This window comes from Athene noctua, chromosome 16 (assembly GCF_965140245.1).
Source record: "Athene noctua chromosome 16, bAthNoc1.hap1.1, whole genome shotgun sequence".
NCBI lineage: Eukaryota > Metazoa > Chordata > Aves > Strigiformes > Strigidae > Athene > Athene noctua.
In genome coordinates this window covers 3813355-3837197 of record NC_134052.1, presented here as the reverse complement: position 1 = coordinate 3837197, position 23843 = coordinate 3813355, and the positions used below count along the sequence as shown (strand labels likewise).

The 23843-nt window shown below is 42.9% G+C and overlaps 1 protein-coding gene across 1 annotated transcript in view; it reads right to left on the bottom strand.

The window, feature by feature from the left end:
* Nucleotides 1-4755: 4755 nt before the first annotated feature.
* PTPRT (protein tyrosine phosphatase receptor type T) overlaps nt 4756-23843 on the bottom strand; it is a 457248-nt gene continuing 438160 nt past the window's right edge. Inside the window, exons 24-31 of the mRNA XM_074920627.1 lie at nt 23000-23135; nt 21847-21996; nt 18756-18929; nt 12915-13046; nt 8879-9004; nt 7318-7481; nt 6619-6754; nt 4756-5905 (exon numbers count right to left, since the gene is read on the bottom strand). Coding sequence (XP_074776728.1) covers nt 5852-5905; nt 6619-6754; nt 7318-7481; nt 8879-9004; nt 12915-13046; nt 18756-18929; nt 21847-21996; nt 23000-23135 — 1072 coding nt within the window. The 3' untranslated portion in view covers nt 4756-5851. The remainder of the gene's footprint in view (nt 5906-6618; nt 6755-7317; nt 7482-8878; nt 9005-12914; nt 13047-18755; nt 18930-21846; nt 21997-22999; nt 23136-23843) is intronic.

Sequence of the window (23843 nt, the reverse complement as noted above, 5' to 3'; positions counted from 1 at the left end):
TAGAAGACTGCAATCTAAATAAATAGGAACACAGGAGGGTTAACAGAATCCTTATTACTCACTTCTGTCTCCCTGACTTTAATAGGCTGGCTCCCCCCGGTTCTACTCCTGTAAACATCTGTGCAGGGAAGATGCAGTAGTTTGTTCTATCATTTCACAGTTTCCTAGGAGGTATAATGAATTTCTGACCCAAAGTCAGTGGTTATGCTGAATAACTTTTGCCACATGACCCCCTTTATTTTTCTAACAAACTGAGGTTGACTGAAGTTTGAAACACTTAAGACAAATGAAAGAATCTCAAGTAAAAATACAGCAGGCTCACACAAAGTTCTTGAGATGCCCCTTGTACTGTCTGGAGATACTATAAAAGTTAACTGTGCTACCAATGTAATGGAATTGATTGTTTTAAATTTATTACAGGACAATGAAGTTCTCCGAGCAGAACATTTCCGCTGCATTGCACGTCCAGGACCGCGGCAGGACTGTGTGCTGCTCTGTGGTGACTTGTTAAGAATTCTGCAAGTCTGACAGATAGAGGCACCTCGTATTTGAAGATTCCTCTCTCAAGCAAACTGCCTTTTATCTTTGTCCCTCAGGATTTACTCCCTCTGTTACACTCTGACTGCTCCGTCTCCACAGAGCTCCACAGCATGGAGTGTGGCATTACCTGTTTTTTATGATCTTGGCATGAACTCAGAAGAGTAAGAAAGATGTAAGAGCAGCTGTGCAAGAACGAGAGACAGAGAAAAAGGTGCAAGTTTCCTACCTGTTTCAAGACTCCATTTAATCTGCCTCCTCCTCCAGTGTTTGGTTTCTTCTAAAGGAGATTTCTTCTCCTTTTCTTCTTTCAGATGGCAATTCGTTTAACTGCCTTCTGAATCACCTGCTGTAGGAGCCTCTCTCCTTTCTCTGACTCTACGGCACATCAAGAGCAGTAACCAGCAATCCCTGGCTTGAGATTCCCAAGGGAAACCTCACAAACTACGTCTAAAGGGCCTGTGAAAAGGATGGAAAAACAAGTCTACTATCTGCAGGCTTAAATTTACTACTATGGGATCTTCATTGCCACCAGGCTTTTTATCGAAGGGAATTTACAGATCCAGAATAAAAACCTGGAAAATACTGACACACAAATACATACTGCTCTAGGCAAAAGCTTTGGGATTCTCTCCTCTGTCCTACAGAATTACATGGACCAGACTGATTAGGGGTCACAGACAATTCTCAAAATCCCTGTCTGCTTTTATGGGAGTTACCTGGACCTATGTGTGCATGTGGGCTGCATGAGGGCTGAGCAGGGGAGATGGGGCACAGAAACGGTGGTTTGATTTGGGGGTAAAAGCCACTGAAGTTACAGCTTTTCAATGCATGTAAAAACCTTTCATTGCCAACTACCTGTTGCCCATGGACCAAAATGGACAACTCTAGCTCATATAAATAGCTTAAACTGTGAATAAATTAAGAGGGACCCACCAGAGCATGGCAAAGGCAGACATAATTCTGTGCAACCCTGGTGAAGAATTTAAATGACAGATTGAAAGGTCTCCTACTTAACCATAGTCCAGAGACTTCCCTGATCAGAGAATACCAATTATTCCAATCTGCAGACATAAATAAAAACACTGAATTTCCATTGGCTTGCTTGCTACTGGAAGTCCTGATTCAGTTACTTTCACATGTACCCTTGTACTCCCTTGCATGATCTTTTGTCTTTATGTTAATAATCAAGTCTATTTACAGAATGTCAAACACCTGTTTCCTTACAGGTAATCTGAAGAAGTTAAAAAAAAAAAAAAAAAAGGACCCAGCATAGAACAGAGTTCCTGCAGAAATTTTAATTAAAAAACCTCACCAAACCCACAAACTACCTCCAAACAAACACAAAACTAAAAAAAATAAAAGGTTGTGAAGATCTACTGCACCTTTCAGGGGTTTTGGTCTATCTCTTTCCTGCAGACAACTCAGGGTCTTCCTTCTCCAGCAGCCAGCCTAGATAGCTCTGGAATTCTTTGCTTCAGTTACATCCCTGAATAATTTGTTAGTTACCCCCTGTATGTGACAGTCATCCCTGAAGCACCCATCTTTACCTATTTGTAGTACCCTGTCTTTCAGGTTAAACTTCAGACCAAGACTATGCTATCAATTAAAAGTGCTCCCTCACCACTGAAGGGTGTCTGAATGGGAGTAAGTTTATCTTCATTATGACCATTCAAATATTGTCAGTATCTTATTTTTCCAGCTTAAAACTTAGTCATTGAGGAATTCACCTTTTCTACCATACATTATCGCTTTCCATCTGCAGCAGGGGATGCTTAACTTGGAAAGCTTGCCCTGACTATTAATCCTTCCAGGACTGAGAAAGCCTCCTTTATCGCATCTCGTAATTTCTCTCAGGGAAAACAAACCCATCACCCATGATCTTGCTTCAAACACATTACCTATTTTTCTACAGGCTGTTCTCTAGGGTTTAAACAACCTCAAGGTAGTAAGGTTGTTTAAAGCAAGCTTCTCTTCTCTTTCCACACAATTCCCTTCATCATTAACTCGCATTCAGAATATATGCATTGTGCAGCAAGGAACAGCATAAAGATCCCTGAGCCAACACAGACTGGAGCTGGGTCAGTCCCCCAAAAGCAATGTAACTGCATGACAATATAACACCTTGGCAACATAATCTGTAGTGTTTCCTGAGCATCCTTCCACATGGATTGTAGGCTGGACTTTGGAGGAAGGTTGAGACACATGGCTGAGTTGCCACGTACTAAGCTGTTACTAACAGTTGGGCTGTGGTAACCAATGTTTGCATTAAACTTGTTCCTTGCAAATACAAGGTAAAATTTAGCTTAAATACCTTTCCCTGTGCTAATGTTATTCTGCATTTTCAGAGGGCCAAAAGCACATAGTGAGTTGCCACTGATACATGTACCTGACCCTTTTGTAGCATTTTTCATACCATAAAATGCATTCAAACCTACCTCAAGACCTTAAACAACTACTCCACTACAAGTGCTGTTCTGCTCTGCTCATCCAACATCTCCTTCTCTCCATGCACACAGCCCTCCTATGGGCTTACTTATGTCTTTTTAATCCACTTTTCTTCATGCTACTGTTCAGCCTTGAATTACCTCCTACACTTCACATCTCAGTCATATTGTCATTTCTTCTACCTCTCTATTCCTTTTATCCTGCCTGTCACCTTTAGTGCTTGCACTAGTCTTTCAGTAATTCATGAGGGGGACCTATCATTATGCTAGTTTCCATGTAAAATTAACAGAATGCTAAATACTAATTAATATTTCCATAGTACCCACAGGGATTGATTCCCTCTGGCTTTCGGGAGTTAGCAAAGTCATGAACATTTTGCTGACTTGTAGTTTCTTCCTATCTGGGCAGTTGTTGAAAAATAATCATTCTGGGATCTGGATTCCCTCTTCTCTCTTTGCTAATGGCCCCCACTCCTGACCTACACTGTTAGAGCAAGCCACTTGTAATCAAAACACTAACATGCCTTCCTTCTCATTTTTATCTTATAGCTTTGCTTTGCTTTCTATTTTTTTCTGCAGAATTGTTTGTGTTGCTTAGTGGCAAAAGGAGAAAAACAATTTAAATGACTAGATTGTTTTGTGAGATGCCAGAAATCTACCTACAGCCCCAATGGGAACTAAAAGTGATTTTGTGATTTCTTTCAGACAACAAAAAGGACCAACTAGAAACAGCAGAGGCACGTGTGAGGGGGTTCTCACCAATACTTTGTGGCACACTGGCTACATCAGGGACAATGTGGTTCAAGCTCACTGAAGACCTTCATGATACTCACTTGGAACAAGCCAAGAATACAAAGCCCCTGGAAAGAATATGAGCTAGGCGGTTCAGCATCCTATGAAGCCTCTCCTCTGCTTAGCAGGAAGAGGATTACTACTGTTCCAAGCATCCTTCCTTAGACTGTTGCAGGTCCTGGTAGAGATGACAACTTTTTGGTATGTTTGAGTAGAGAGTTGCTTTTATCAGATTTAATTTTCATCCTTCGTTGTCAAGGCAAAGGTATGACTATTGAAAAAAGAATGACCATTAAGTAGAGGTGCCTTCTGAATTTACATTTAGAATTAGCAAAATTTTTTCAAATTCTGGCATGCTCTATGCCAGGCATCGACACGACAGAGGTTGCAGCACAGTATCTGAGTATTTACCTGAGGGTGAAAAACTACAGGGTGGTAAGAAAGTGGAGTTTCCTTAAACTCTTACCATCAGCCTATCTTATAGCAAATCTGTATTTGAAGAAACCTACATCTTCCAGAATCTAATTTACACACAGAGAAACCTCATATCCCCTCACCCTCAAGATAAATAAATGGATAAATTGAAGTACTGAATATTGTAAAGACTTGTTCATTCAATTATTTTTTTCTCCAGGATTACCCTGCAGACTTTAATGATTAACTACTTAAACATACTCTTTCAGAAAAGCAATTTCTTAGCTGCTAAGAAGTCAGAGTGAGATCCAGAACCATGGCAAAACACATCTGGTGTTTGTTTCAAAGAAGGAGTTGCACAAGCATTTTTGCAGAACAGAACAAAAGCTGTTTCGCTTAAGAAAGTTGCTGTGCTAGTCTAACACTTTTCTTAACACATCAGAATAGGTTTCTGTGTATGTACATCACCTTTCCTACAGCTTGGATGGGTTACCATTTTGAAGCTTGTATAGCCTGAAAATCTGAATAAATCACTCAACTACATCTGACTGTACAACAGTTTGGAAATAGTGAGGAAATCTCAACCAAACCCAATTTAGAGATTACCTTCAGATTTTAAGCTCTTGAGCAGGAACCTTCTTTGTTCTCTGTTTGCACAGTGCCTAGTTCAGCAGGGTCCTGTCATGACTAGGGGTCCTAAGTTCTACAGCAATACAAATAATAAATAAAAAATAATAATACATAGTATATGATCAATAATACCTACTTTATACCCTGTTTTTCAAAGACACACTGCACCCCAGCAAATACTTGAAAAATATGGTAACAAAGTTACCAAAGTTGCAAGACAAATGCAATTTTGTTTGATGCAAATATTTAAGGTTCAAGTGGCTGGGAAACTCATTAATGGTACTGCTCCACCAGCACTGAAACGAACACAGACCAGAGAGATGTAACCAGTTCATGCACAGCCTTGGGAGTCTAGCAGAAACTCGGAGGAAACATTTGTGTAGAAGCCGAGGCAGTGAATCCATGAACAGCTTCTCATCTCCACCATCTATTTTCATGCTAAAAGGGACTACATATGGGAAAAGAATTCCAGTGGGGTTTTTTTGTGTTGGCCTTTTCATTTGGAAAAACAAATAAAAGGAGACAGATAAGGTAGACAAATTGTAATGAAACATTTCATATATCCCCTATGGCTATCTCATTTTCCCCAAATGACTGCTGCATAAAATTAAAAAATTAAAGACTGGGATTTGAGAACAAAATTATAAATTAAAAAAGAGACATTTAAAAGAGAATTTCCTAAGGGTTTCATTCCTTCCCCACTCTGCAGCAAGGAGAGCAAAAATACAATCCAAAAGGGGAGAGAAGTCAGAGAGGATTAGAAAGTCCAGTCTTTCAGCCTGTCTCCCATTTTGCTGAATTTTACAGTAGGTTATTTAAGAAGCGGTAGATGTTCCAATAGAAAGCAGGCAGCAGCAAACACAGGCATCATCTCCTCCTTCCAGTGAGGTCTGTGCGATCTCAGTCTCTTGCTCTGGGAAGGAGAGGTTTTCCTTCCCACACTTGTTACTGCCTTCCAGTGTGGGAGAGGGGAGAAGTGTCTGCCAGAGGTTGGGGTCTGGCATTTTGGAGGCTCCCCTCCCTCTGCTGGGCTAAAAGGAACTCAAGTATTCCAGTGCAACCTCATATACAAATTTATACTGTTCCTGAAAGACAGAACAGAAATCAATGGCATTAGGATACAGGTAAATTCTTAAAAGCCTCATTCTACAAGCTGCCAAAAGTGCCTCCTCCCTCTTATACTGTTCGGCAAGACCAGGCAAAAATTAATTGCATTTCTATGTGATCCTGAATAAGAATTACTAAGAGATGGTATCATCAATGGAAAAGAAAGACACTCAAAGAGACAGCCACTGTATGGACTATTTATTATTTGCTTCAAGCCCTCACTGCATGCGTTGCTTTTGAGGAAAGAATTCAGTGTGATCAGTTGAGACAATTGAATTCAGGACAGTTTAATCTCTTTGGCTGCAGGGAGCAAGGCCTGGGGTTTGGACTGTTCCTGGGTTCAAGGCATGTCACAGCATTAAGCACTGGCTGGACGCATGCACAGGAGGACAAATCCCCCCCATCCCCACAGCCACGGTGAGAGCTCCTTGGGGTCTGACCTCCTGGAGGCAGCTGGGCATGGACACAGCGTTCCTCACGCTGCCAGGGCAGCAGGTCCCCGCTCAAGGAGAGCAGCAGTGGGACCAGGGGGTTCATTGCACATGCTAAAATGGGACTGACGTTAATTCTGATGGCTTCATGTTATGATTCATTTTGATTCATACTGGTCTAAGTCATGAAATCTTTTTTGCCTATCCTAAGATCCCCATGCATATGCTGGGTGGGGTAAGGCGCAGGGGAAAAAGCTTACCAGTGACTCCACCATGTTGGATTTGTTATTCCGTAATGTTTTCACTATGTGGAACACATCAATGATATTTTGCTGTTGAATCATTTCACACACGCTGCAGATGGCACAGAAGGTGCCGCTGCGTCCCCCACCGTTCCTGGGCGCAGGAGAAAAGAGGCAAGAGGTGAAGGCAAGGCTGAGGGAACGGGGGAGGGAACTGCTCACACAGCAGCTCACACACCTCAAATGCTAAGAAAGGTCTGTAACATAACGGCTGATTAAGGACATTCATGGGTTTGTGGAAGTGGAGACCTGCAGGGCAGGGGACAGGGATGGAAGGGCCAAGCCGGTGCCTGGTCTGGTGGCCAGGGCAGCCCCAGGGACTGCAGTGCTGCTCCTCGTGGCTCTGGGCTCACAGCAGCTCCGAGCTCAGAGCTGAACACGCAGCAGTGCTGCTGCGGTTGTGTCTGGGCTCCAGTCACGAGACCTACCTACACAGCAGCAAGTAGCACAGCTTTCTCAGCTGCTCTTCGCCCCAATCAGTAAAATCTCTAGGCCAGGATGCTATAAGGTAGCACAATATTCAACTTGAAGTGTATTATGAATTTAACTTAATTTTCCCCGGCTGAAGCCTGGCAAACCACCAGATTTCCAGATCCATAATCAGTGCTCTTCAGCCAGCATTTTGTCAGGTTACAGATATTTTCAAGTCCTACTTACAGGCAGTGGACAACGGTCCGTCCGTCTCTCCCATCGTACTGTTCTTGCCACTTCTCCAACCTTCTGACCACCTTCAGGAGGGAGCGTTTGGAAGGAGGGGTGTCCCTGTATGCTGGCCAGCCGATGTACTGCAGGTGCTGAACTATGCGATACCCGTCCTGAGGCTAAAACAGAGTGCTTTCAAGATGCTAAACGGGGCAGGGCAGGAAGCAGAGACACAGGGTAAAGCAGGGGGCACTGGTTACCTGGCATCTCCCCCCCTGGATCTGATGTCATCAGTGTTAACATCCTCCACTCTGGTTACCAGATACAGTGGGGAACAAGGACTTTTCAGTAATCCAGGTAACAATGATGACTTCAGGTATTACAGAGCCAGGCAGAAACCAGGTGCATAGGATCCCTTGTTTTGTTTTCAGTAAAGAATAAACTCTCATCAAACTGTACAAATAGATCAGATGTGTCTTTCCTGATTGCCTGTGCTGGAGATTAGTTGTGCCATAAGAACTAAAGGCAAAGAAGGCCCTCAAAAAAATCTCTGGGGACTGTGACAGGAAAGGATCCTCATAAAGATTTTAGCAGCAGCCAGTGGTGTTGAACATAGATGGGTGCAGAGATTTGGGAGTTCACAGCAACCACCCTGCCAGCTCTGCATTTACGAGCCAGCTTCATCCCGAGAGTTACAGAGCCTTATTCATTAGCTGCAAGACTTCAAGGTTGTCCCTGGTTCAGAAGCAGTTGGCCTGGGATACAGAAAGGTGAATATTGAAGTAATTTATCAGTTTGTGCAGTTGGACCACAAGGTTCACTCCGCAATGCCATGACTGAATTGCTGCCCAGGCTCTGACCACACAATGAGAGACTGATGTGTTAAACAGCATGGAAATGTAATTTGTGGAGCCTGTTTCCATTACTGATTAGAAAAAGTGAAAAAGGAACAAAGGAGGAGAATAATCAATCTGGAAAACAACTAATGAGAGAGAAATTCTCTAGTGAACCCCCTTCCTGCAGCCCTGAAGTTGCATGGCCAGGGTCCAGTGCGCAGATAAACTTTGTTTCTGTCATTTCAGCTGTCCTGGTGCTGAGGGATACAGACAAAGACTTGCTTACTGAAATGGCAGTTGCTTATTTATAGGGAAAACAGTGGCAATTGGGAATCCCAGTCTAGCCAGTAAATGTTGCATCTGTCTTCAGAGACCATTGCATAGTAGCTGACAGATGGAGAGCTGCTGATACTATCCCAGTTTATTTCCTGTGATACCAATGGTTTTATATTGGCTACCGGGTGATTAATTGTTCTCAAATATACACAGAGAAATGCTTTCCATTTAAATACAGATTTTTCAGCTTGTATCATCTACTTTCTACTTTCGGCCAAGAGTCTTCTACAGACTGATGCAATTAAATGTTAATTAAAGGAAGTAGCTACTACATTCTACAGTGGAATTTTGTTCTGAGGTGAGAGATTCAGCATCTCTAAACCACAAGTCTTGGTTCTGCCTCTTCCTCATGCCAAAATGTATTTTTGAGAATAGAGAGGGAACTGGTATTTCACTGATCTTACCCTGGCCATGTTGCAGATCCGGAATATCCGGTTGATGATATCTTCATCAATGTCTGCTGAAACAAACTCTACTTGAATTGGGCCATAACAACAGGACGTCTTCTCTGGCCAGTACTGCATGCAGAGCTAGAGAAAATGCCAAAAGAAACAGAAAGCACCTTAACTATTAACAAAGAAATGCATGGTCAGTCTTCTTTCCTTTCAAATTTCTAATCAGCTCTAAATCCATAACCAATCTTGTCTTACATGTATTTGCTCAGAGAAGACCTTATTCTAACTCAGCAAACATTTTTATATCATGAATATGAAGAAAAAAAAAAGGAATAAATTTTAGAAGCAGGACTTCTTTTCCCTTTTTTTTTTTGTATGAATGCATTTTGTAACTGATTGAATTCTGGGGTCTGAAGGTGCAGAAAAGCTGGCTGATAAATGAAGCTTCTGTAGGGGTATAGATTTAAAATGAACATTAAAAGATTAGTGTCTGTAGGTAATTTTAATAGGAGCCACACAGGTTTGGTGTAGATGAGAAAACTGTACATGCGCTAAGAAAATTAATCTTAATTCAAGCAAAGTGGAACTTCTTTTTTCTGTATGATGAACTTTTTAGCTTTCTGACTCTACCAGCGAGTAGGGGAGGGAGAATGAGTTTTCTCCAAGAGCAACTCTGATTGCAGGGTGAACCACAACTGAACCTCTGAAGTTTGTGAAGCAGGTTGGAAGTAATTTTTCTTATGCTGATATTACTGAATTGAAAGTACAAAAAAAATCGTATCCACACAAATTACAATCTAAGTATTTCAAATCCATCCGGAAATAGATCATGGTGAGAAAATATTTTGCATGAGATCTCATTAGCAGTTTCTGCTGAGATTGTATTTCTTTCTGTTTCTTTCTTCCTATTTTCAAGTGCAATTTTTTGAAGTTTTGAAACCCCCAGATGCTCATTTGAACTTGCTCTCAAGCTTTTCAAGTTCAATCACTGCCAGTAATAGCGTCAAGTGTATGCATGCTACTGCACTAATTCTGTATTCCTGTTATTCCTTCAATCATATGGGATCGAAATTGGGTGGGATATTTATGCAATCTTATGCATCTTTGCCCTTGTTAGTTTTACAAGCTTAAGCAAGCCAGGCAAGACCACATAAGCAAGTCCTCCTTTGAATGTTGTCTTTACTCTTCATTCAGACTTTCAAGCAGCCTACAGATCTCCTCTGAAGCATCTGTCCAATAGGCAAGGAGATTTGAGCTGAGCAGGTGCTTTAGGAAGCAACCTCAAGATGCATTGGAAAGAAAAAAATAAAATTAAACCTTTCCTTAATATTGAAAATCTGTTTTTCATAAAGCAGGTCTGTGAACGGCCATCTACCCAAATATATATGTATATAAGGTCTTAAATTGTCTGTTATGTTCTCTGACCTCTACATGGCTTTACTTGCACACTTACCGGCATAGTGGATTAAAGGTTCACTTATGTATTTATTTTAACTCTTTTCCTCTCTACAGTTTAGGCACAGTTTTATATACGCAATTTTTGTATTTGTGTTCTACTTATTGAGATGAGTAACACAACCTGCTCATGCACACAAATACAGTATCTGGAAGCTATTGTACACTAACAGTTTCGTAGTGCTTACGGTACAACACTTGGATTAGGCGGTGATGAACAGGTAGATAATTACAACATTGTCATACAACAGTACAAGCACAACACTGTTAAGTTTCCTTTACAGAAACCTCACTTTTACAATGGATCTGCTGATCTGCTTGAGGGTAGGAAGTCTCTACTACATAGGGGTCTGGACAGGCCAGATGGATGGGCTGAGGCCAACTGTATGAGTTTCAACAAGGCTCAGTGCTGGGTCCTGTGCTTGGGTCACAACAACCCCATGCAATGCTACAGGCTTGGGCAAGAGTGGCTGGAGAGCCGCCTGGTGGAAAAGGATCCGGGGGTGTTGGCTGACAGATGGCTGAATATGAGCCAGCAGTGTGCCCAGGTGGCCAAGAAGGCCAATGGCATCCTGGCTTGTGTCAGAAACAGGGAAGTGATTGTCCCCTGTACTTGGCACTGGTGAGGCCACACCTCAAATACTGTGTTCAGTTTTGGGCCTCACACTACAAGAAAGACATTGAGGGATTGGAGTGTTTCCAGAGAAGGACAACGGAGCTGGGGCAGGGTCTGGAGCACAGGTCTGCTGGGGAGTGGCTTGAGGGAACTGGGGGGGTTTAGTCTGGAGAAGAGGAGGCTGAGGGGAGACCTCACAGCCCTCTACAGCTCCCTGAATGGAGGTTATAGTGAGGTGGGTGTTGGTCTCTTTTCCCAAGTAGTAAGTGACAGGATAAGATGAAATGGCCTCAATCTGCATCAGGGGAGGTTTAGATTAGATATTAGGAAAAACTTCTTCACCGAAAGGTTGTCAAGTGCTGGAACAGGCTGCCCTGGGACTTGGTTGAGTCACCATCCCTGCAGGTATTTAGAAGACCTGTAAGGTGGCAGTCAGGGACATGGTTTAGTGTGACTTGGCAGTGCTAGGTTAATGGTTGGACTCAATGATCTTAAGTCTTTTCTAATCTAAATGATTCTGTGATATGAAACTGTCATACCCTGCCTTGAAAGCTCATAAGATACAAACTTTAAAATCATCCTTAACTTCCAGTGCTACCTTGGTGATTTTGGCACTGGCTGCAGACTCGAGGTAGGTGACACCCTGCTAGAAAAACTGTCAAAATGACTTTATGAATTTCCAAATCTTCTTTTCTGTGCCTATAGACTACCTCATTAAAAAAAAAAAACTTTGCTGGGAATAAAACAAAGCAGGTAAATTCTCGTGCAGAAAGACAGTCACAAGAATAACACTGTCTGAGGCTGACAGGCTTGTGTTTTCCAAGAATGAAGTGTGAGAAAGCGTGCCATTTCCATAAGAAGCTGTGTTTTTCTTTTAAGTGTCAGAAAAAAAGGAAAAGATGAAGTTCATCTCTGGAATCAGTGCCAAGATGTAGAATCAGGCAGGGTGAATTGGACAGGAGGCAGCAAATCCACAGGACCTCCAGTTCCTTGCACAGCAGTGGGACTCTGCAGGTCACCAAGAGAGCCCTCTTCTGAGCAGAGCTCTTACTGTGCTGGAGATGAAATCCCACAGTGTTCACCCTGAAGGGAGATTCCCTCACCTAACGGGGTGATTGGCTTCTCCACTATCATTGAAAAAAGAGACCAGTAACCTCACTGCCTTCTTCAAGTCTGGTAAGATTTTGAAGACAGAGACAAACGAAAAATTAATCCATGAAGTACGAACTACTTGAGGGTTCCTCTCCTCTTGTTTAACAAGTGCTGTAATGGGTGAATTAGCCATGCCAAATGTACTCTTCACACAAATTGCATGATTATGCCTTTTTGAAAGCTGTTATCTTCTGCCACTCATCAGCAAGGTGGCTGGAAATATTAGTACAGGAGGAACTACAATGGCTTCTCCCCTGGCAAGCTCAACTCTGGAAAATAATGGTGTTTTTAGTAGCCAAGAAACCAACTTACACATGACACTAGAAAGGAAAAAAAAACCCAATAACACAGCACAATGTGCTTCTCCAGAAACTGTGCAAACCACACTTCTCAGTATTACAGAATTGCATTGTCAATCTCAGGGAAAAGATCCTTCAAACTATTTCAGCATCCCTCTTGGTTTTATTCTTCTGGAAAGGTCATGTGAACAGGCAAGCATGAAGCACACTGGGGCTGTGGAACATTTTTCTAAACCAAAGGCAGGGAAAAAATATGAAAAGGAACAACGGGGGTTTGGGAGGAAGATTTAGGCCCGCAAACACAGAATAGATATCCCTGTTAACTGCAGTAAGAATTAGGTGCCTTAGAAGGAGCCAAGCACGTGGACTTATTCTTCATTATACCACAAAACATTACCTATTACTTTCCAGTTCCCCTTTATTGGGATGGGGAGGGGGGGCACAAGAAAATGGCAGCAGAAATGCTCTTAAATCCATCTGGATTTGAGAAGTTACATGACAGAAATGATGAAAAATCACTTACCTGTGCTGCATCCATCTCATTCAGCATCACAACAGAGGAGCAGTTATAATCAAACACCAGCCTCCAGAAGTCTGCTATGGTGTTGGGCAAAGGGTGTTGGGTTACAATAAAGGCAGCAGGTTGCTTGTGGCTCTAACAAAAGAATAAGATTAGTTAAAAAAAAATTCAATCAACTTTTATTCAAACGAATATTATACCCAGGAGGCTATGGCTAGGCAATCTGAGCCATTTAACCAGATTATACAAATCACATATCCTTCTCCTTGTTATCGCTCTGCAATGAATGAATGTCTCATAATGGGATTCTTTTGCTCCCAATGAAGACATTTCATTAAAGAAGTGTCACAAGAGCAGAGATTACCCAAATCAATTATTTATATTTTGAAACTCAGCAAATAATACTAATTCTACGATTACTACTACTACTACTATCAGTAATATTAATAATTGGAAAGAAAACAGCTGGAAGCAAATGCTATTCTTTTTGCTGCAATGGACTCTTGGGAACTACAGAAAGGATTAGCCCCCCCCGTCTGCTATTGCTCCCTGGTGATGTCGTGCTGCAAGAGGTGTCACATTTGGATCCCAGCCATCCTTTAAGAGCTTGTGGGGCAATACTCAGAGCCTGCAACATTGGCATTTAATTTCTGATGCTATTCTTCCTTCTCAAAAAAGCCCTCTGACCTCAATCTCCCTAACCACGACGGGGAGGAACTGTGCTCCTAACCTCTGCAGGGCTGTGTTAATGAATGTTTGTGAGGCACTTTGAGATGAAAGGGTACAAGCTCAAAACTTTATCGCTTTCCAACCACGGCAGGCAATACTTAGATAAGTCTACAAGCTACACAGTCCTTTCTGCTGTATATCTGTGAAGCAGACTTGAATTAAAAGGCACATTATTTCTGTTTTTTTTAAAAAAAAAAAAAAAAAGATTTTGGATTTAAAGTAAGTAAATAAATAAAACCCCCAAGTAGTAAGATGGCAGTTGTGGGGGTTTGCCTCTTCTCCTCCATATGAGTCAGGTGTGGGTGGAAGTGCTGAACAGACCATGCTGGGAGGGGGAAAGGGTGTTGTGCACACTCTGCATCAGCTTGCAGAGTGGCTGTGTCATGCTTCTGAGGGTACATGTGTGAGGAGGGTGGTGGGTCATGAGGTAGAGAGAAGCAAAAGGAAATGATTTATTGGGAAATGAGTGGATGGATTTTACTCTTTCTCCCTACTCTGAATTTCAAACCTAGGAGCACCAGTATGGGGCAAAAGCTATGTTGTATAAGACCAACAGAAGCAACAGAGTGGTAAATAAAATAGTGGAACTTATCTCTTAATTAGAGTTAAGAACATGACGATGTTTCTGTTGTTTCTTCACTGTGGACCAATACAGCAGACTGCATAACTGGCTAAACTGTTGGCTGAATGTAAGATGTGTTTGCAGGTTTTGCCATTAGGAGAAAAAAGAAACATGCCCTACCTGTTTTCTTTGCTACAGGTGAGGAACCAGTCTCACTGTCCTATTTTAAAGGGAAGGTGACACAGAGATGTTAATTATTCACATAAGAGAACATGTAGGATCTTGGGATGATGACAGGGACATGACATGGACTCATGTCCTTCTCCAAGCCCCACACATTAAATACAAACCTATCCCCACTTCTGTATGGCTTGACTCAGAGATGTGGGCAAAGTCTCTTTGCTCAAGGATTACGTACAATTGCTTTAGGCGAAGGTGAGGGACAGTATTTCAGCTTTCTTCTTTACAAACCATTTTGCAGGCGCAAACAGGGCTTTCCAATGATCATCATAGGAAAGATCCTAAGGTTTGTTTACTTGAAAGGGACAGAGGACATGAAGAGGAAAGGTCAGGAGTCCTGAAATCTGCTGAGGGAAAATTCCTCCCCTCTGTGGGAAACAGTAGCCCTTTGGCTGTATTCTCGAAAGCTAAGTTAAGGCAGAAGAGGCTGGTTTTTAATGCTCTGCAGTCAACAGGCTGAGTTTCAACTAGGAGCTCAGACTGAGTGCTTCACTCCCTGAGGGATGGTTCAAATGGTGTTCAGGTTAATAAATTAAGGTTAATTTTGGTGAACACAGTCCAGAGCAGCCTGCCAGATTGCCTTCCCAGGACAATTCATGCTTCCAGACTGAGGCTGTAACCCATTCTGGTGTCATCCCTTCCTGCTCTAGTACTTCTTCCATCTTAGCTTTCATGTAACACACAGAGCAAGTTGCAAGTCAAATATGGTTTGGGGAGAAGTTTGAAAAAAGGTAAGTATGAGAAATCTGTAAGGTAGAGGTAAGTAAAATGATCAGCACCGGGACTGTGTTATCAAGTGTTCCCCAGCATGTGCCTATCTTCACACAATGAAAGAAGTAATGATAGTTCAAGGAAATATGGGATGGATGATCTCTTGCAAGAGATCCATTCTCGGTACTAGACTGCAGAAATGAAGCTGCTGGAAAAGACAAAGAATTTGCAAGGTCTCTTCTCAACAAGAATGTCTATGAAAATGTGGGATTTTGGCTGTTTCCCTCTCTGATTTTTTTAAAAAGCTGCCGATTCCTCTATGTAAGTTTAAAAGAGAGCTAGAAAACATCATAGTGGTTGAATTTCAAAGACAAATGAAAAATTCCTTTTTACAACATTTTTAATTAGCAGGAATTTTGTGGGGAATGATGCAAGTATTAGCAAAGTGATTTGAGGTAATGAGGGCTGAAATGTGCAAACACATTCCCAGCCCCTAAGAAACCAGAGAGGAACTGATTGTGCTTCTGCAGATTTGCCAAAGCGCAGAACACACTTTAAAGAAACAAAAAGTTTCCTCAGGTGTATTTGCAATGAAAACATCACAATCTTTCTGAAAAAAATCTAAAATTAATTCTATTCTTAGAGAGGTCAGGAGAGAGCTAAGCAGGACTGACATCCTGGACTTCAGGAGGGCTGACTTTGTCTTGTTTAGGCACCTGCTTGAAAGGATCCCCTGGGAGACTCTCCTGAAGGGTACAGGGGCCCAGGAGGGCTGGGCGCTCTTTAAGAAGGAAGCGTTAATGGCTCAGGAGCAGGCGGTCCCCAGGTGCTCTAAGAGAAGCCAGTGGCAGAGCAGACCACCCTGCCTGAACAGGGAGCTTTGGCTGCAACTCAGGGAGAAAAGGAGTTTACAGCCTTTGGAAGAAGGAGCTAACCACACACAGTGATTACAAAGGGGCTGTGAGGCTATGCAGGGTGGAAATCAGGAGGGCTAAAGCCCCACTGGAAATTAATTTGGCCTCTGCAATCAAGGATAACAAGAAATGTTTCTATAAGTATGTCAGTAGCAAAAGAAAGTCCAGGGAGAGTCTCCATCCCCTGCTAGACACAGGAAGAAACACGGTAACAAGTGATGAGGAGAAGGCTGAGGTGCTTAATGCCTTCTTTGCCTCAGTCTTTAATAACAAGATTAGTTGTATTGATGCAATCCAGCCTCCACAGCCAGAATACAGAGATTGGGAGAACGACCTCCCTGTAATCCAGGAGACAGTCAGTGACCTGCTGCATCACACAGACACACACAAGTGTATGGGACCGGATGGGATACACCCGAGGGTGCTGAAGGAGCTGGCTGGGGGGCTCACCAAGCCATTTTCCAGCATTTACCAGCAGTCCTGGCTGACTGGGGAGGTCTTGACAGATTGGAAGTTGGCCAGTGTGTTGCCCATCTATAAGAAGGGTCGGAAGGATGATCTGGGAAATTACAGGCCTGTCAGCTTGACTTTGGTGCCCAGGAAGCTGACGGAGCAGCTCATCCTGAGTACCGTCATACAACACATGTGGGACAACCAGATGCTCAGGCCCAGTCAGCTTGGGTTTATGAAAGGCAGGTCCTGCTTGACAGACCTGATCTCCTTCTATGACAGGATGACCTGCTTATTGGATGAGGGAAAGGCTCTGGATGTTGTTTACCTTGACTTTAGCAAGGCTTTTGACATAATTTCCCACAGCATTCTCCTGGCAAAACTGGCTGCTCGAGGCTTGGACAATTGCACACTTCACTGGGTAAAAAACCGGCTGGACGACTGGGCCCAGAGAGTTGTGGTGAACGGAGATAAATCCGTTTTGCAGCCGGTTACGAGTGGTGTCCCCCAGGGCTCGGTTTTGGGGCCACTACTGTTTAACATCTTTATTGATGATCTGGACGCGGGGATCGAGGGCACCCTCAGTCAGTTTGCAGATGACACCCAGTTGGGTGGGAGTGTTGATCTGCTCGAGGGTAGGGAGGCTCTGCAGAGAGACCTGGACAGGCTGGAGCCATGGGCTGAGCCCAACTGGAGGAGTTTCACTGAGGGCAAATGCCGGGGGCTGCCCTTGGGCCACAACAACCCCCAGCAGCGCCACAGGCTTGGGGAGGAGTGGCTGGAGAGCTGCCAGTCAGAGAGGGACCTGGGGGGGTTGATAATGAGCCAGCAGTGTGCCCAGGGGGCCAAGAAGGCCAATGGCATCCTGGCTTGTGTCAGCAATAGCGTGGCCAGCGGGGACAGGGAAGGGATCTTGCCCCTGTACTTGGCACTGATGAGGCCACATCTTGATAACTATGTTCAGTTTTGGGCCCCTCACTACAGAAAGGACATAGAGTTACTCAAACATGTCCAGAGAAGGGCTACAAAGCTGGTGCAGGGTCTGAAACACATGTCCTATGAGGAGCGGCTGAGGGAACTGGGATTGTTTAGTCTGGAGAAGAGGAGGCTGAGGGGAAACCTTATCACCCTCTACAACCACCTGAAAGGAGGGTGCAGAGAGCTGGGTTTGAGCCTCTTCAGCCTAGTAGAAAGCGACAGGACAAGAGGAAATGGCCTCAAGTTGCACCAGAGAAAGTTCAGACTAGATATTAGGAAGCATTTCTTTACAGAAGAGGTTGTTGGGTGTTGGAATGGGCTGCCCAGGGAGGTAGTGGAGTCCCCATCCCTGGAGGTGTTCAAGAGTTGGGTCGATTTAGAGCTTAAGGATATGCTGTAGGTGGGAACTGTGCTAGGCGAACGGTTGGACTAGATGATCTCCAGGGTCCTTTCCAACCTAGATGGTTCTGTGATTCTGTGACTTAACCTCTTAAATACAGTAGTATCACTGTTCCCCAAAAGACTGAAATAACAGAGAAAATTAAAAAAGACTGACCCCAACATTGCTAGGGAAAAAAAAATGACATTTCACCCTGGATCATATTTAGATATACTCCAACTGCAATAATTAGTGGCTTTAAAGACATTTCTGTCCAAAGGCAGTTAGGAATAACAGCAAAAAGAAACCATCAACATAATTCACCCTATACAAATGACCTGTGCTGTGCGATTCTAGCCTATAAACAAAGTCTTCAGACAGATTCACATCACCTTAACTCATGTCCTTCAGCCTTAAAGTATTTTGCACATCTGATCCCTGTACTCCCATATTCTGAACTGCACAAGCTCAAATAAATCACTTGCTCCACACTGCAAACTATTGTTATCAAAGAGCTGACCTGGCAGCAACTTGCAAACATTTCTCTTCCAAGTTATATGACAACCAATGTATGGGAACAGCTGTTCCACCAGTTCTTTGTCCACCTGCCTTTCTACAATACAACCTCAGACTTCGTGCTCATTAACTTGTCAAATATTTTCCACCAATGCGACGCAGAACTACAACGGTAGTGTGATAATCATAGTCTAGGTGACACATTTCTGTGTGCCTTTGCCCAGTTTGGAGATGTCAGCTCCAGAAACTGCAGGTAAAAAAAGGTTTTTTGCTTTGGATCCCTTCAGATCACTCAGAAAAGTATTCTGAGAATGAATGAGCTCAATGCAGACTGGGATCGGTGGGGACAGCGCAGTGCTGCTTACATCCATGAGTGCAGCATTGATGTAGTTACTTGATTCGCCATCCACGGAGATGAGGAAAGGCAGGCACCGGTCCAAGGGCAGCACATCCATGCAGCGGTTCTTGTCATGGTTCCTTGGCAAAAGACCGATGCTGCAATCTTCTGGCCGAACACGTGGTGTCACAATATTGAGAGTCTGTGAAGGGGGGAGAGAAGAAGGGTAAGAAAGACAGAAGCACACTGAGTGCCTTTGAATTTACTTCCAAGAAGCATGCCATCTGCAAAATATGTTTATTTTAAAGATATTCAGACTAGATCTTTGGGATCCCAGAGAAGAAAAAAGGAGCACTGAAGTGCTTGTTGCTGTTATAATACATTCCCATTTTGTACATCATCCTGAGGTGCTCTTCTGAAAACCTTAAGCTACAGCAAAAATTGAGGGCACTATACACCTTCCAATAATTTCCAGATCTAAAACCCCAGAGCAGTTAGATAACATTTCTGTTCTTTCCTAGAGGATGGAAATACCTGTCACAGGTACATGCTGCAGCTTTCACCCGGTCATGGAGTGAAATCTCCTCGTGTTTCCACCATCCCTAGGGTGGAAGCACACATCCTTCTCCCTCTTCAAGCACATCCCGAGCAGAAGTACCCTGAGTACTGACCTGGGTTGCCCAGCAGGTCTGACTGGGTTCAAATCCTCTGGTGATTCCTCAGTCAAACTATTGATTTATCTTAAAAATGCATATAAAAACTTATGAGAAAATGTTGGGGTTTTTTAATAGGAAAGTCTATTTTTTTCATATATTATTTAGATTGCTACTTTCTTTTTGATGTGACACATAGGATGCTTCACTTACATAGTCATAACTTATCTCTGGAGTCTTGCTGTCATTCTTTTACTGTTATCTGTCTTTTCCACAGCTTGACAAACTGTATTTCTTTAAATCTAATTTTCTTTTGTGTTATCCATTGTGGACGCCTCCTGACAAACCAATCCAGGTTGGTCAGCAGGGATCAAAAATAGCAAATCAAAGTGAATGCATGTTAACTCTGTTCCTTAAGTCGTGGTAGATCAGTGGTTATCTGATGTCATTCTACGTTCACTTGTTATGTGTCCTCTTTCTGAGCAAAGCCCAAACAGTCACATAGTGAACTTTCCAGCCATCAGAGGAACACAGAATATTTACGGACCAAAAATTCTTATAAAGAGCTTGACTTCTGCTACAGTGAGGTTCTGAATGGAGAAAAGAGGAAGGTCAAACAATCCAAGATGAAATAATGTGTCAAAGTATAAAATCTGAAATAATGTAGTTGCTCTAAATTATGCAGGTTCTACATAAAAGTCCCTTTGTCTAGAGATAGAATGCAGGCAGTCTGGCTGAGGAAGCAACATGAAATCTCAGATCTCTGACAGTGCAGATAATTAGACAGGTGACTTCTCAGTGATTTTATGCCCTTCCCCTCTCTCCATTGTTTTTGTGCTTATTCAGATACAAAAACTCTCCAGAATGAGCTTTTGCACGTTCAGACAACATGTACTGCATGACAAATACATCCAGCCTTACCTGAGGGCCAGTGGGACCTAAATAATACAAATTGCACCAACAGATCTACAGTTAGATCAACTGGTTCATAAAGATTGCAGCAGAAGATACTATCTTTTGCATTAAATCCAGACAATTAGGACTGAAGAATGCTCTGAGCCAAAATCCTGTAAAAATAGACTCTACAACTAGACAGAGAACAAACCTCTAATGCAAAGTACAGTGGAGCATTCCCTTTCCACAGGAGCTGCCAGCCCCTGGCAGCTCAAAAGAACAAGCACACAGGCGACAAATCTCATCTTATGTCATGACAAAATAAGCCCAGCAAGCGATGACTTTTTTTCTTAACAGCGTAACATCATTTGATGAAGCTAGGCTTTGGCTCCTTCATGACAAGCGTCCAGAACCAGAAACACTTTTACAGATCTGATATCACTCGATAAAACCAGATCTCTTTAAAATTGAACTGTCATCAGTTGGGATCCACATTCTTTCTCTCACTATACCAACCCTGATGATTCCCTGTAAGGTTTCAGATAAAAACCACACATTCTCCCTTTGCACAGAGAGGGAAGAAAAGAGGCATCTGACTCAGACTGGGACTCCCAAAAGGCATTCTCTTGCTGCAAAAGATATTTTGTGGGAAAGGGGGTGGGCTTTCCTACAATTAAAGGAGAATCTCCAGCTTTTTACTGCTGACTAAGAATAATAGCCTCACAAATAGCAGAAGTCTCTCTCTTTCCTATCAAATTCACCTTGCCCCAAATTTCCCACAACATTATTTTTTTTCCATACATTGACGTTGGCTGAAAATCCTAAAGGGATTTACAGATACATGGGGAGTAAGACTGGAAAACTTAGTTTGGTGTCCTGCAGGGTGAGATCTCCGCTTTGCGAGAGGCACAACTGCACAGGGCTTGTGGCTCATGCGTCCCAAGCACATTTATTAGGGTGGGATAAGCAATGGTGATAGCAAAAGGTGGACGGGGTCCCCATTTCATTGCTTGTCTCAGGTAAACTGCTCCAGGCCAGCGCCTGTGTGTTTTACTTTATGTCATTTCAGTTCTCATCACCAGGTACTTGACAAAACATCTGTAGTGAACTGAGGGATTCAGTTCACTGAAAATTAGTAAAAGTGATGCTCACTGAGCTGACTTTCTCCTTTGTATAGAAGGATGTCAACAAGTTGATTGTCAAGACTCAGAAACAGCATACGAGCCACAAGAATGGATAATAAGGGACCTTGAGGCATAAACGTTTCTGCATAAATTACAGAAGAAAATGAACAACAGACTCTTTGTTGAAATGAGAAGTACATTATGTGTGAAAATTAGTACCCTTACTCTACTGAAGTGATGGGAAAATTTTTTCCTTGTCAAAGGCTGAAGAGTCCATGCTCGAAACCAAATCTTGACCCAGCAGTAAACCAACAAAAATCAGCTGAAATCAGACCTTGGCTCAGTGTCCCCCCCATTCCCTGCTCTGTTGGAAATTGTAAAATAACACACAGAAATTGATTAAACAACTTCAAAACACCAACTGCAATGAGGAGGCACATGAAATTACCTGAAACTCATCTTTTATCTGGCTGGAATTGGTCTGTGGATCTAGTCTGCTGATGTTGTAATATATGGACCTGAACTCACAAACTGGAATGGCTGTGTTGCCACAGAGACATGCCTCCAAAATGGCATCATGGACAAACACATACTGCTCCTGCACAGGAGAGGGAATAACATATTAAAATCGTTACAGTTCATGAAATACCACGTTTTTGTTTTGTTTTATTTTTTTTTCTTAAATCATGCCCAATATGCATATTTGGCTCTGTTTCATGTGGAGACAAATTACACAGTGTGCTATGTGACAGCTTTGTGAGCATATTTCATCCATCACTGAACGTGAGGCCTCATGTATTCATTTCAAATCTATAAGTAAAATGGGAAGTCGCCACTCTCAGGAATGCTAGGACAAAACGGGGGTGGGCTGAGGAGAAAATCAGGGTGTAAAACTTTTCTGTTCACAATCATGAGGTAATGGTCAGGAATGGACTGTGCTTTGAACCTGTAACACCAGCAGAAACTACGGTACTAACAGGTCTGCTCCATCTGTCTCTTCAAAAGTCCTGGACTCCTGGTATTCTGGGTAAAGTTCTTTTCCAGAACTAAACATGAGAAGTCCAACAAAGTCAAAAGCTCTTCTCTGTTCCAGGCCATTGTCCTGTCCCACAGGAGGGGAAGGCATTGAAGCATGTAGGAAAAGCTTGGGTAGCAGGATAATGGTTCCATAGAAGTTTGTGCAGCTGCTGGATGCTACGTGATGGAGCAGCTTGCTTAATCAGCACCCAAAGCTTAAATCAAGGATTGTTTCATTTGTTTAACTCACAACTGATATAAACTAGGTACTATTCGAGTTTGTAGTATACCTATGAATGAGTCATGAGAAGATTCAGAAGGTAGCTTTTTTCTACTGGGAGAATAAAATTAATCAGCAATGCTAAGACCTCAACTTCAAGGCTTGCCCTCCTGTCTTGGAGGCCCTGAGTAGCTGACAGTGAATGTGATCCAGTGCACATCTGGTCATGTTTAGCCACCAAAAGTTCTGTATAATCACATCACAGAGGCAGCAAGTGTTGACTTAATGAATTGCTGGGCTCCTGTTGAGCAGAGAAGCTGCCAGAAAAGCAGCACATCGTGAGAGGAGACCTGCTGTCACTTACCTCTGTCTGCACCAGATTGACCCTTTGGGATCGCAGCTCTCGCACACAGTTAAATATATCTACCACTCCTTCGTTCTCTGCCATGTCAAGCATTATGTCAATGGCAATAAAGCACCCTGTTCTCCCGGCCCCAGCACTAAAAAAAGAAAAAACAATGAGAGTCTGCATGATCAAGGGACCATGGAAGGGCAGGGCTTTACGGAGGAGAAAATAACTGTACCACAGACACAGCTGTCTTCCCTTGGAAGCTGCTCACCTCTCCCTAATGGGCTGATTTTTGTGTGGAGCTAAATTAGCTTGGGATTTAAGAGAATGAGGTAAAATATTTCTTGAAAGGGAGATGGACGCAGGTAGCAAGGAAAAAAGCTTTGTGTTCTTGAACATGAACAAAAAATTACTCTGTGAAAACAATCATTATAATTTTACAGCTGGGTGCACCTGCACACCTCTCATCACACGGGATGTGGGAGAGCAGCCTCCAGGTTGTGAATAGACACAATTCCAGACATTGTCTTCCATGGGACTCTTTAGAAGGCATGCACACGTTTACTCAAGTGAGCATGATAAAAGGGGCCCAGTCCTCCACCTCAAACATTTCTTTTCCCTTTTTGATCCAGAGGAGTCTTGGTCCTGAGGAGGGTGATTTCAAGTTGTGGATTGTAGTATCGTAGAGAAAGGGGCTCAAGGCTACTCAAAATCTTGAGTTTAGAGTCCCCCGCTGCTTGCGAGAATTGGACCCTCTCCTGCAAAACTGTGTTGTCCTTGTGTCCTCCTTCCTTCCTGGGAAATCATCCAAGCTCTTTAGGTGTGAAGGACAGAGAGAAGAGAACATCTCTTCACATTA